At 43.7% G+C, this 14,915-nt stretch overlaps 1 protein-coding gene across 4 annotated transcripts in view; it reads right to left on the bottom strand.

The window, feature by feature from the left end:
* Nucleotides 1–304: 304 nt before the first annotated feature.
* The window catches only part of LOC126199559 (trypsin alpha-3-like), a 225,488-nt gene continuing 210,877 nt past the window's right edge, over nucleotides 305–14,915 (bottom strand). For 2 of the 4 annotated variants that reach the window (XM_049936525.1, XM_049936513.1), the window contains exons 3-7: nucleotides 7,508–7,647; nucleotides 5,801–5,889; nucleotides 5,294–5,400; nucleotides 4,862–5,055; nucleotides 305–511 (exon numbers count right to left, since the gene is read on the bottom strand). In XM_049936525.1, the coding sequence (XP_049792482.1) occupies nucleotides 368–511; nucleotides 4,862–5,055; nucleotides 5,294–5,400; nucleotides 5,801–5,889; nucleotides 7,508–7,647 (674 nt within the window). In that variant the 3' untranslated portion in view covers nucleotides 305–367. The remainder of the gene's footprint in view (nucleotides 512–4,861; nucleotides 5,056–5,293; nucleotides 5,401–5,800; nucleotides 5,890–7,507; nucleotides 7,648–14,915) is intronic. The other 2 variants (XM_049936531.1, XM_049936519.1) reach the window with 1 other exon arrangement.

Genomic DNA, 14,915 nt, shown 5'->3' with positions numbered 1-14,915 from the left:
GAGACCTCTCGTGACAATACAATAAAGCTCTTTTAAAGGTTTTTGTTGCTAGTTTCGTTCCCCACCATGAATGCAAATAAGAAATGTGTTTTAGATGAGTCATGCCAAACTTGTTTTGCAATGTGAATCGAAAGGAATGGAGACCAGAGGAAAACGCCAGCAGAAAATATTGTAAAGTAATTTTGCAGTTCCCATAAAACTGAAGTATGTTGTTTCATTCTGAAACTGGATGTGTTTTCCGGTTTCAACCAATAACGTAGGAGAATTGTGGATCGAACAGCACACAATAACGAATAACGCAGAGAAATTTTTAGAGTATTTTTATTACTCGAGTCTCAGATCAGATTACAATTGCAGCACGACGTATTCAGGCGTACTGGTTGACAAAGTCCAAGAAAGCGGATACCCTGGTGAAGACGGAAGGCGCTCCAGCAGAGCCGCAGGGCACGATGCCCCAAGACACGACTCCGATGAGGGCTCCGTTCTGGGCCAGCGGTCCGCCGGAGTCTCCCTGCAGAAAACCAAGCCACGTGGTCAGCACACCCACTCTCGTTCTACGACACACACTACGCTCTACAATAACTTCAAACTTTTTATTATTAGTCGTTCCACATTTATAGATCTCCGAACGTTCATATTTTGTGAAGAGAGTGAAACTTCATCATTTCAGGCGGTTTGTAAGGCTACTCTCAAACTGATTATTCGTTTCAGCCAGAATTACCAGGCCGTATACCACAAAGGTATGAATAAATTAAAAGGCTCAGAGCTTGTCGACAGTTTCAGAGAGGGCATTATGGAACGATTGCCAAGAACAGAGAAAAGAAGTACAATAGAAGAAAAATGGGTAGCTTTGACAGATGAAACAGTGAGGGCAGCAGAGGATCAAGTAAGTAAAAAGACGAAGGCTAGTAGAAATGCTTGGTTAACAGAAGAGATATAGAATTTAATTGATAGAATGAGAAAACATAAAAATGAAAAAACGAAGCAGGCGAGAAGGAATACAAATGTCCCAAAAATGAGATCGACAGGAAGTGCAAATTACCTAAGCAGGGACGGTTGGAGGACAAACGTAAGGATGTAGAAGCATATATCACTAATGGTAAGATAGATACTGCCTACAGGAAAAATAATGAAACCTTTGCAGAAAAGAGAACCACCTGTATGAAAATCATGAGCCCAGATGGAAAACCAGTGCTAAGAAGGAAAAGCTGGAAGAGGGGAGGAGTATACAGAGAGTCTACATCTACATCTACATCTACATGAATACTCCGCAAGCCACCTGACGGTGTGTGGCGGAGGGTACCCTGAGTATCTCTATCGGTTCTATTCCAGTCTCGTATTGTTCGTGGAAAGAAGGATTGTCGGTATGCTTCTGTGTGGGCTCTAATCTCTCTGATTTTATCCTCATGGTCTCTTCGCGAGATATACGTAGGTGGGAGCAATATACTGCTTGACTCTTCGGTGAAGGTATGTTCTCGAAACTTTAACAAAAGCCCGTACCGAGCTACTGAGCGTCTGCAGAGTCTTCCACTGGAGTTTATCTATCATCTCCGTAACGCTTTCGTGATTACTAAATGATCCTGTAACGAAGCGCGCTGCTCTCCGTTGGATCTTCTCTATCGCTTCTATCAGCCCTATCTGGTACGGATCCCACGCAGCTGAGCAGTATTCAAGCAGTGGGCGAACAAGCGTACTGTAACCTACTTCCTTTGTTTTCGGATTGCATTTCCTTAGGATTCTTCCAATGAATCTCAGCCTGGCATCTGCTTTACCGACGATCAACTTGATATGATCATTCCATTTTAAATCACTCCTAATGCGTACTCCCAGATAATTTATGGAGTCTGTTCAAGGAAGGTGAACTAGAAGGTACAGTAATACAATAGAAAGGGAAGAGGACGGAGACGAAAATGAAATGGGAATTATGATACTGCCTGAAGAATTTGACGGAGCACTGAAAGACCTAAGTCGAAATAACGTCTCGGGAGGAGACAACATTCCATTTGAGCTACTTATAGCCTTGTGTGAGCCATCCATGACAAAATTCTCCCATCTGGTGAACAAGATCTATGAGGCAGGCGTAATAACCTCAGACTTCAAAAAGAATATTAATAATTCCTATCTCAAAGAAAGCAAGTGTTGACAGGTGCGAAAAATACCGAAATATCAGTTTAATAAGTCACAGTTGCAAAATAATAACACGAATTCTTTACTTTCGAATGGAAAAGTAAGTAGAAGCCCAACTCTTAGAAGAACAATTTGGAATCCGTTGAAATGTTGGAACACACGAAGCTACAGCTGCCCTATGAAAAGAAAGACAAAACTAAGTTTCTAGCGCTTGTAGACTTATAGAAAGCTTTTGACATTGTTGACTGGGATACTTTCTTTCAAATTCTAAAGGTGGCAGGGGTCAAATACTCGGAGCCAAAGGCTATTTACAATTTGTACAGAAGCCAAATGGCAGTTATAAGAGCCGAGGGGTACAAGAGGGAAGCAGTGGTTGAGAAGGGAGTGAGACAGGCTTGCAGCCTATCCCCCATGTTATTCAGTCTGTATACTGAGCAAGCGGTAAAAGGAAAAAATGGAAATTTTGGACAAGGAATTGAAATGCATCGAGAAAAAATAAAAGCTTTGAGGCTTGCCGATGACATTGTAATTCTGTCAGAGACTGCAAAGGACTTTGACAGCAGTTGAACGGAATGGACAATGTCTTGAAAGGGGGGGATAAAGATTAACATCAACAAAAGCGAAACTAGGATAATGGAATGTAGTCGAATTAAATCAGGTCATGATGAGGGAATTAGATTAGGAAATGAGAAACGTAAAGTAGTAGAAGAGTTTTGCTATTTTGAAAGCAAAATAGCTGATGATGGTCGAATTAGAGAGGAAATAATAGGCTGGCTATGGCAAGGAGAGCATTTCTCACGAAGGCAAATTTGTTAACATCGAGTATAGATTTAAGAGTCAGGAAGTCCTTTGTGAAAGTATTTGTATGGAGTGTAGCGATGTATGGAAGTGAAATATGGACGATAAATAGATTAGACAAGAAGAGAATAGAAGCTTTCGAAATGTGGTGCTACAGAAGAATGCTGAAGATTATATGGGTAGACCACATAACTAGTGAAGAGATGCTGAATTCAGTTGGGGAGAAGAGGAATTAGTAGCAAAACTTGAAAGGAAGAAGGGATCGGTTGGTAGGACACGTTCTGAGGCATCAAGGGATCACTAATTTAGTATTGGAGGGAAGCGTGGAGGGTAAAGAACGTAGAGGTAGACCAAGGGATGAATACAGTAAGCAGATTCAGAAGGATGTAGGTTACAGTAGTTACTCGGAAATGAAGAAGCTTGCGCAGGATAGAGTAGCATCGAGGGCTGCATCAAACCAGTCTCTGGACTGAAGACCACAACAACAATATACACAAAAGAAGTTGCTTGTTGAAATTCTGGCGTGTGCTGATGAAATAGTGAAGAAAATCAATGCCCCGATTATTGCACCCGCTACGGTAGATCAGAGCTGTGCAACCGGCAAGTGAGTGAGACGCAAATGTTAACGCTTTCACGGTTATGGGCATACTTGTACGCCTGGCAGGTAGAACGGCCAGATCCACTTAGGCCCGGCATGCAGGAAGGCCTGACGGATGGGCGCAGGGGTAGGTAAACGTGCACAACAGAATGGCGACTCCTGTTGACCGCATTCGAGCTTTCATGTCGACGCCGTCCTTAACCGCTATTCTTTTTTATGTCGGAAACAACTACTGCTTTCACCTGCTCATGGTGTCTTTCTGCATAAGACTCGATCTAACACGTACGATTTGATTTCCTGCCGTCCTCATGAGAAATTACACACACATATATTATTTGTAGAACGTGAATTATCCTAATGAACTCACGTATCAGATGTTACGAAAGGCCAATAGCGCACCAAAATACTTACACTATCGGTCACTATCAACAGAAAACGGCACGCTCGGCCAAGTAACTGTATTTGACTTGCTAATCTATAAAGCACACATGATACAACAGCTATAACGTGAAAGGGCATGAATTATCCTATACATCTCACGTATCAGATGTTGCAAAAGAAGAGAAGTGCCACAAAATACGTGCCGTTTCTCCGCAAAATTCGCTACCGCGCTGAACAGAAGAAGGTCCGTGTTCTGGGCAACTTTAGGAACTTTTCACATTAAAACTTTATATGTTGAAACATATCAGTCCGATATTAACGATATTTTATTAGATTACAGCCACGTATACTGCTAATGTAAATCTCCAGTTACAAAAATTTCCAAACCACAAATATAAAAGTTCCTATCACTTTTCTCAGCCCGGGATAGACTCATAACAGAATGCTTGCATTAGATATGAGAGGCGCTGGAACAAAAACCGATAAATCCCCATTTGCTTTTAATACAGAGAGTTACAAATAGTGATCTCTAAATCGCTCCACAAGATATAAAAAGAAGAAACACACCATAAAACACTTGATGTCGCGTTGTGCTGAAAATTATTTTGTGGCTACATGTATTATTACTCACGTATCTCCCCCCTACAACTCAAACACGCGAATACAGCAAACGTAGATGTATCGGGTTTTGTTCCAGCGCTCCTCATATGATATTCTCTTTCGTGGTTACCAAACATAGGAACCACTGTGACTACCATGTGATAATGATTTTATGGATCTAGAGCGCTGAAACATGTGGTTAGCCTCCAGTGGATACACCTTGCAGCGGTCTGGCAGCCGCAAAGTATCTTGGACCCTTCATTCGGACGCGCAGGCTGGACTGCCCTAGCAGCCGCGAAAGGGTTAACACGCTTAGCTCACCACGGCTCATGTGGCTTGCAGTGGTCTGCTACGTACCGAGCAGGCGGAGATGCCGTCGTTGACGGGGCCGGTGCAGATGTTCTCATCGTTGAGCGGGCTGTTGCCCAGCAGCAGCGCGCACTGGGTGTTGCCGATGATGCTGACGTCGACCCACTGCAGGATGTCGGGGTAGTTGGGTATGATACCCGTGCTGACGCTGCCCCAGCCGGACAGAGTCGCCGTCGAACCAGCTGTAAAAAAGAAGGTCTAGCCGTAAACCCTCCTGTAGTGCGCTACGTAATCGCATGACGGGTTTCCGTTTAGTTTAATCAGCTTTAGCAGAAGAGGACGAAAAATTCTGATTCCTGTTGATGGTTTCAAATTCATCAGAAGAAGTAACGAGAAAACGAGTAAAATAATCGCGAATTTCTAGCTGCCACAATTATTTTTTTTAAATAGCCACCATGCCGGAAGAGGTGACTGACTTACCACTGGGGACGGATCCAGCGGTGGGCAGCGAGATGGCCTGCACGTTGCCGCTCAGAGAAAAGCTGGACTGCAGCAGGAAGACGGCGATGTCGTTGATGGCGACATTACTGTAGGACAAACGACAAATTAAATTTAACATCCATCGTCAGTTTGAAAAACTACTCTTGCACACATGAGTACGTAAGTCTCATATGTACGTAACTTATGGTAATACAGAGTACCTGAAAGACTGAGCGACAATCTCCACCGTCATTATCATTAACGATTGTTATAAGTCTAAATAACAGGGATTTCGCATTCGGTACTGGAGGATAAAAACTCCACGAAAGAATGAAAACCGTTTGCAAACTCCACACGAGAGTACCTCTGAGTAATCAGGACCAACTCATTATTATAACTGTTAGTCATATTCTGGATAAGAGTATCGCCATGAATAACAGGCTATAACGTATTCATCCCAGACAGGTTTACACCACGCTTAATATAGAATTTGTCTGTGACACTTACTCAACTTCCGCGTAGTCTGGGTGCACTACCTGCTGGGATACTTGCACCCTCTGGCCGTTGGAGTTCAGGGAGTTGATACCAGCCACGGCCTGAAACACACGACAGAAGGCAACGCAGTCACAGAGAGTTATTTCCGTTTCTTCGCACAGTGTTAGCTGTCATTGTATTTGAACATACTAGAAGACTAGAGTTATACTATCTAATACATATCTACCCTTTCAGGAACTATACGCAACTGCTCGACGTAACAGTTATACAGATGACTTAACCACACTGTAAGTGCTCTCACTCATATGAACTATGACTCACACGCACAATTCAAAAGATAATTTGGATATTCTCTCTTGCTTAATATGGGGCCGTAAAATTTGTTCTGAAACCAAAGACCTAAAGCCAGGTTCTCCATTCCCAATAAGCAATACAAAAATTATTCCAACAGTTGTCAGTGAAGGGTGAATCACACTGACGTGTCAGAAGTCATGGGATACCGATATGCACACATGTAGATGGAGAGACCATCGCTTACTCAATTTGTACTCATGTGATCCATGGGAAAAGATTTGCGACGTGATTATGTCCGCACGGCGGGAATTAAAAGACTTTAGAATCGTAGTTGGTGTTAGACATATGGCACGTTCCACTTGGGAAATCATTGGAAAATTCAGTATTGCAAGATACACAGGATTAAGAGAGTACCAAGAATACCAAATTTCTAACTTTACCTCTTACCAGGGACAATGCAGAGGCCAACAACCTTCCGTTTGACCGAGAACAGCGGAGAGTTGTAGTGCAAGCAGACAAGCAACACGGCATGAAATAACCGCAGAAATAAATGTGAGACGCCCGACGAACGTATCCTTTAGGACAGAGAGGCGAAATTTGGCATTAACGTTCTATGAAAGATACGCCTGAACGAGGTGCCTTTACTAACACCATGACATCGCTCACAGCGCCTCTCCTGGCCACATGCACCCTAGACGACAAAGCCAGGGCAGATGAGTTCCGATTTCAGTTGGTAAGAGGTGATGGTTTCGAGTGTGGTACAAACCACCGAGCCACGTACCCAAGTTAACAAGCACTGGATAAACTAGTGCTGGCTCCATAATGGTGTTGTCGGTGTTTACATGGAATGGACTGTGTTCTCTAATCCAACTCAGCCTGTCATTAACGGGAAATGATTATGTTCGGTTACTTGGAGATCACTTGCAGCCATTTATGGATTTCAACTTCCCAGGCAATGATATGCCCTGTCACTCGGACACAGTTGTTCGTGATTGCTCTGAAGAACACTTTGGACAACTGGAGCGAGTGATTCAGTGACCCATATTGCCTGACATTACTCCCTTCGAATATTTATGGGACATAATTGAGAGGTCAGTTCGTGCACAACATCCTGCATCGGCAACACTTTCGTTATTATGGACTGCTCAACATGCAGCTTGGGTCCGTGTTTCTGCAGGGATTTCCAACGACTTGTTGAGCCCATGACACTTGCAGTTGCGGCACTACACCTCGCAAAAGGACGCACGATACTTCAGCAGGAGCAATCCTATGACGTTTGTCACCTCAGGCTATGTACTAACATCCTTCATCGCGACAGTACATTATAGAGATGGGCTGTATGTACTTAACTACATTAATGATAACTTCATCATTACTTACTTACTGCCTTCCGTTTTGATAAACGTGAGGCAGCCTCGTACTCACCTCGTAGTGTCCGATGAAGGCGGGGTCGGCGCAGTGGCCTGCGGTGACGACGGCGCTGGCGCTCACGATGGAGCCGCCACACGTGTGGGACGCCAGCCCCAGCTGCACCCACTGCAGCGACACCTGGTACGGGAACTGGCCTGCACACACAGAACGCCGGCTCAGCGCGTCGACCAGTACCAGCAAGCAACGTCAACAATACCGGCAATGAAAGAGTTCGTCCCATAACCAGCATACAGGCCGAATGCTTGTGATTCTGTCCTTCTGTACGACGTCGTTTCTCTCTACTGTTTCTGACAGAATGACCGTGTCATAGGAAAACCTCAAACTTTTTGTCTCTTCTTCCTGAACTTTAATTCCTTCTCGAAATTTTCCTTATTATGAATATCATGCTGATGAGTACTTCGTTAGCAAAGACTGAACTATATATATGAAAAGGCTGGCGCGGCCGAGGAAGTCCTAAGGAAGCAGACCACATGACTCAGAAGACAAAAAGAAACGCATATTACGAGTGTCTATACCAGAGCAGAACTATATAACATGTGTTGGATTTCATGGCTGATGACTTAGTACATAAGAAGACGGACAGGAAAGAGGATTGGAGTTTAAGGTCTCATCCACATTAAGATCATTGGAGACGGAGCACAAGACCGAAATGTATCAAAGAGGGGGAAGCAAATCGGATGTTCCTTTTCAAATGAACATTTACCTGAAGGGATTCAGAGAAATCGCGGAAAGCCTAAATTTGGATAACTGGACGTAGATGCACCAAATGCGCCACATCGCTCGCTGATATTTATGGAGTATGCGTCACGACATGAAGGAGGCCGGCCTAAGTGGCCGTGCGGTTAAAGGCGCTGCAGTCTGGAACCGCAAGACCGCTACGGTCGCAGGTTCGAATCCTGCCTCGGGCATGGATGTTTGTGATGTCCTTAGGTTAGTTAGGTTTAACTAGTTCTAAGTTCTAGGGGACTAATGACCTCAGCAGTTGAGTCCCATAGTGCTCAGCGCCAGCCACATGAAGGAGCGACTTACCCAGGGAGGCATCTGAGCCACCGGTGATGCGGCCGTGCTGCAGGCCAAACTTCCTGCGGGGTCCGCTGTGTGGAATACGGCGGACTGGCAGCTCAGCAGCTGAAACAGAATTAAATCCACTCTCAGTGACCTGTGGACATCGCCCATCTCTCATGAATAAACACAAATAAGTATACACGTTCTTCAAGTTGGAAATGTGCGTTACAACTAATTCTACGACTTCAACAATGCGGAAGCTTATCGTAAATCGATAATTGTGCGGTATTTCCCTAACGTTTTGGTACGTAGCGGAAAATAAATAAATAAAAGGATGTTGCCCTCGTCGTCCATTACATTCTTCTTCTCGATTTAATATTTCATAGTTTATACAACAAATATAAAAATTTTAAGACATATTATAAACACACCCATCTAGAAACATGACACAAACTCTCGTGTCATGGTTTTCCCCATTTCCTCCCTTTCTGTTCTCGAATTAATGTAAATTCAGTCAAATAAATATTCTCATTATTTAATCTAAAATATTATTTGTTGTAACGAAAAAAAAGTCAAGAAAATAATTTGCGAAAACTTTACTTTCCTTGATTGACATCAATACAATCGGCGACACATTCGCTCTGAATGAAAGGTTACAAATTCTAGCCAAAGTAGTCAGTTGCTACTTATTATCGATAGTATGACCGAAATACCAAATGTCTCTGGATAGCAGTAATGGACCGTCGAAAGAGATCGCATTTCCTCAACGTCATCAAATCAGCTTTTCACCTACTTCTCACACTTTGCGACACTATGGAAGCTGTACGGCTAAAATTAACACGATAAGTGTCCCGTACATCACTGCTGTAAAGCCATTGGTGTTATACTGCTTGATGAATTTCAAATCACTCCACAAAGGAACCAAGTCTTCATTCGCTGCCCAGCCATCAGTTTGCCCGGGCGAGAATACCGTCTCACTATTCATATCAACATTTCTTGGCCAAAGTTGTAAAAAAATATCCATGGCTGACTCTAGCGAATGCACTACCCGACTAAATTGTTCTTTGAGCGATAACTCTCAACATTGAAAGTGTCGTATAAGTACATACTAGGTTGGTCCTGAGACTAACAAGCAGGTGGACGATCAGTGACGTAGGGATCTTGTGCCTCAGCAATTATTAGCTTTAATGGAAGTTTCTTCTTTTGGCACCACTAAGACCACTCGCCCCACAGAACTCATCTTCTGATAAAAGCTAGAACTGCCGCACACCGGCACTGACGTTATGCTTTTGAGGTAAGAAGTAATGAGTGCGTAATAATTCTTCAATTAGTTAATTATTATCAAAATGTGAAACATTTTAAGGTGCAATTAAATTTACAGTATGAGATTAAATTCCCAGTGAATTATACAAATGGGGTATGTAACTCTTTGGAGACGATCGTTAACGTCCACTAAGCGAAAGACTTTATATTCTATACGCTGTTTAAATATGTAAGGAACAGTTGTTGCTCCAGAACATTAAATTCTCCTCTGCGCTGAACCAAAAAAGAAATTTCTAGTTTTTATATGTCTAAGTACATAGATTATTCGCTTAAAACAAGAATGAAGAAAAGCAGAACAAATGAAAAATACAAGCTGTAAAAGTAGAGGAAAACTTAGTTAATATACTGCGGAAACATTGCTTCGATTAGAGAATGAGATTTTCACTCTGCAGCGGAGTGTGCGCTGATATGAAACTTCCTGGGAGATTAAAACTGTGTGCCGGACCGAGACTCGAACTCGGGAGAAGGTAGGAGACGAGGTACTGACAGAAGTAAAGCTGTGAAGACGGGGCGTGAGTCGTGCTTGGTTAGCTCAGTTGGTAGAGCACTTGCCCGCGAAAGGCAAAGGTCCCGAGTTCGAGTATCGGCCCTGCACACAGTTTTAATCTGCCATGAAGTTTCACTGCTTCGATTATTTCATCAGTTCGCTACGTTAGCTCGCGACACAGACAGAGCAGCAGAAGCTGTAGGAATGGCTGCGTGCTCTGGCATCGTAAAATAGAGATAAAAATATGTCCTGCAGCGAAATGGCAGCGTGCTCTGGCATCGTAAAATAGAGATAAAAATATGTCCTGCAGCGACGCCACTCACCCAACACGCAGGCAGCGAGCGCCAGCACCAGAACGGCGTGCCTCATCATGTTCGACTGTTGGTGTCTGGGAAGAAGATGCCCCGTAGCGCGACCACGCGGCCTAATATACCGGTCCGCTAAGTGCCAGGGGCCGAGTTTTGCACTTTTGACCCAGGGATGGCGAAATTCAGGAACTCGAAATGCTTGCTAGCGTGACGTAGGGCTTAGATTACAAGTGGCAACTTCGGCGACCTCGACAACCCAGTCTTTGTCGATAAGTATCGCAACACACATTCATATCAGTATCGGCGACCCTCAATTGATCATGAGATTTCTACTCCCAATATAATAAATTATATAAAGGTACACATTTATCAACCCTGCAAATTAAAAGGAACGAAGTTTTGGAAACGGGCAGAGGTGTGAACAGCGTAACAGTGAACAAAAAAATTCGTAGAATTATCTAAAATTAGTGTCAAGAGTGCGTGTGGGCCTCGAAATGTTACAGACAAGTATGGTACAGAAAGCCGTGCTTAATACGCAGGGAATTAGTATAGTCACGGATTAAAATTTAGATAAAATGTTTACACTAATTGAAGCGAATAATGAAAAACGGCTAGATCAGAGAGCTACATCGATCAATTTCATAGATGACAAAAAGGGATCAAATTTATTCATACGATATTGCAATACCTGTGTTATTTTGAATTACGATGCAAAATTCCTTTGGACATGCCCTATGCTCGAAGGAACAGGCACTGAAGCGACTATATCCGTTATGAAATACATTAAATGCATTCGTAATTGAGAATATGGACAAGTATCAGCTGTAAAGTGGAATGACAACAATGAAAATTTGTGGCGGACCGGGACTCTAATTCGGATTTCACGCTCATCGTCAGCGGTCGCTTTACCATTATGCTTGTACGGGAATATACGTGGTGGTTGTACGAGTACTGTTTGTAGACGCATGGTTGACGATATATGGAACTTTGGGTCTGCCCGGGAGTCGTGCACGGGTAGCCAAATGATAGTTTCGCTTCGAGCGCCGAGAGGGAAGGTTCTTGTTAATTTCACTTGCTGCAGCGTCGCTTGTGTGGAGTTTGCCTCTTTAGTGTTGTTCTGACTGCCTAGTGAGTCCGCTCCGCCTTTACTGTCTGTGTTCGTCTTCTTGCAGCGGCGTCGGCCGCTCCGCTATGAGTGCCATAGTTTCCTTGTGTATTCCACGGAAAGTTACTGTGAGCTTTACTTTCGATAAAAGAAAGCGACACGTGCAGCCCGGGTCTCTAGAAACCCACGATTTGCCTGTCGATACAATTCATGTGAACTCTGATCAGGTCCACACCGCGTATTTTGATGCCGACGAGTACGTGTTTTAAGTGAAATTTATGGATCCCCTTCACGTTGAAAGATTACTCTCGCGACATAGTTCTCAAGTCCCGTTCAAGCATCGTGATAATTCCGTTAGTATGGTGTCACTCGTAGATGCTGAAATCAAATATACCAATGTTCGAGTGTTTTACCTCCCGCCGTAAATAAAGGACGTATTGACTCCTTATCGTAACGTGAAAAATGTCCGTCGTGAACGCTGGTCTACTCAACACAGATTACAGTGTTATAGTGGAATTCGTTCTGCGGAAATGCATCATCATCATCATTTAAGACTGATTATGCTTTTCAGCGTTCAGTCTGGAGCATAGTCCCCCTTATAAAATTCCTCCATGGTCCCCTATTCAGTGCTAACATTGGTGCCTCTTCTAATGTTAAGCCTGTTACTTCAAAATCATTCTTAACGGAATCCAGGTACCTTCTCCTTGGTCTACCCCGACTCCTCCTATCCTCTACTGCTGAACCCATGAGTGTCTTGGGTAACCTTGCTTCTCCCATGCATGTAACATGACCCCACCATCTAAGCCTGTTCTCCCTGACTGCTACATCTATATTCATTCCAAGTTTTTCTTTGATTTCCTCATTGTGGACGCCCTCCTGTCACTGTTCCCATCTACTAGTACCTGCAATCATCCTAGCTACTTTCATATCCGTAACCTGAACCTTATTGATAAGGTAACCTGAATCCACACAGCTTTCATTCCCATACAACAAAGTTGGTCGAAAGATTGAACGGTGCACAGATAACTTAGTCTTGGCACTGACTTCCTTCTTGCAGAAGAGAGTAGATCGTAGCTGAGCGCTCACTGCATTATCTTTGCTACACCTCGCTTCCAGTTCTCTCACTATGTTGCCATCCTGTGAGAATATGCATCCTAAGTACTTGAAACCGTCCACCTGTTCTAACTTTGTTCCTTCTATTTTGCACTCAATCCGTTTATATCTCTTTCCCACTGACATTACTTTCATTTTGGAGATGCTAATCTTCATACCATAGTCCTTACATTTCTGATCTAGCTCTGAAATATTATTTTGCAAACTTTCAATCGAATCTGCCATCACAACTAAGTCATTTGCATATGCGAGACTGCTTATTTTGTGTTCACATATCTTAATCTCACATAGCCAGTCTATTGTTTTCAACATATCGTCCATAAATAATATGAACAACAGTGGAGGCAGGTTGCAGCATTGTCTTACCCCTGAAACTACTCTCAACCATGAACTCAATTTACCGTCAACTCTAACTGCTGCCTGACTATCTATGTGAAAACCTTTAATTGCTTGCAAAAGTTTGCCTCCTATTCCATAATCTCGTAGAACAGACAATAACTTCCTCCTAGGAACCCTGTCATATGCCTTTTCTAGATCTATAAAGCATAGATACAATTCCCTGTTCCACTCGTAACACTTCTCCATTATTTGCCGTAAGCTAAAGATCTGGTGCTGACAACCTCTAAGAGGCCTAAACCCACACTGATTTTCATCCAATTTGTCCTCAACTAATACTCGCACTTTCCTTTCAACAATACATGAGAAGATTTTACCCACAACGCTGATTAAAGAGATACCTCTGTAGTTGTTACAATCTTTTATGTTTCCATGTTTAAAGATTGGTGTGATTACTGCTTTCGTCCAGTCTGATGGGACCTGTCCCGACTCCCTCGCCGTTTCAATTATCCTGTGTAGCCATTTAAGACCTGACATTCCACTGTATTTAATGAGTTCCGACTTAATTTCATCCACCCCAGCCGCTTTATTGCACTGCAATCTATTGACCATTTTCTACACTTCCTCAAATGTGATCCTATTTCCATCATCATTCCTTTCCCATTGTACATCGAAATCTGAAACATTACTGATCGTATTTTCACCTATGTCGAGCAACTCCATCTGCCCAAGGCATTAACAGGACTCACCAGCAGTTTTCCTGACCTGTCCAAAATACTTGTCATTTCTTTCTTAGCTCCCTTTCGAAGACCGCTAATTACACTCCAGAATGGTTTTCCAGCAGCTTTACCCAAAGTCTCTAACCTGTTTCCGGAAATGCATGTCAAACGCAGTATTGCATTACACTTGCAAGGGTGTGGTTACCGCGTCCGTGTCGTGTATACTGGTCAGGAGGGAACCAGCTTCCTGTCTCATGAAAGTGGACCACGTTCGGTATAATTGTCCGCGGAGGGTTTTTGTATTAAATACGTCATTAGTGTAGCGTCGCAAATTGACGGTTGCTGATCTTGTTCCTTCTACTCCCACCGTCGGCCCTACTGCTTCGGATTATAATGAACAAACAGTCAGTTCTGATAATCGTGTCAATGATTTTCCGCCTTTACCTCCGCGTCAGGTTCAGAATCCTATTGGCCCCAGGGTATAACTTATAACGCCGACAAACAAGCGACGTCGCACTCAGGATGGTGATGGTGAGGTTTTGGCTGTGCCTTCTGCCCCAACCTCCTCCGCACCTATTGTGTCCCCTGCTCCTCTCGATGCTACGGTACCTCCCGTCCGTGGTACGGTGAGTGGCAAAGAAGTTATCTCCAGCATCCCTCCTGCTAGCGAAATGGTTCCTTCTGAGTTGCCTGTGCGTCAAGAGGGAGCGGAGTCCCCCGTCTTCGTCTTTGTGTCCTCCTTTACTGCCTGAGACGATGCAATGTCCTCCTGTTCCTTCGCCTTACAGCCGCCGACGGTTTCCTGCATTTGCCGACTACAGCAACTCCCGGGGAGAATAAAATTACCGACCAAGTGTCACTTGTTGTATTGGTAGTTCCACAGAATGCTTCCGTCTTAGTGACTGGAATTGCATTACATGACCCTAGTTCTGGGGGAGGGGGAGGAGGGAGAAAGCTGTGCCTATGAGCCCTCCCACGCCTCCGTCTGCAGAGGCCGCCATCCCAC

The sequence above is a fragment of the Schistocerca nitens genome, chromosome 1, assembly GCF_023898315.1.
Source record: "Schistocerca nitens isolate TAMUIC-IGC-003100 chromosome 1, iqSchNite1.1, whole genome shotgun sequence".
In the NCBI taxonomy this organism is placed as follows: domain Eukaryota; kingdom Metazoa; phylum Arthropoda; class Insecta; order Orthoptera; family Acrididae; genus Schistocerca; species Schistocerca nitens.
The sequence above is the reverse complement of the archived record's forward strand: the minus strand, read 5'-3'. Positions and strand labels throughout refer to the sequence as shown.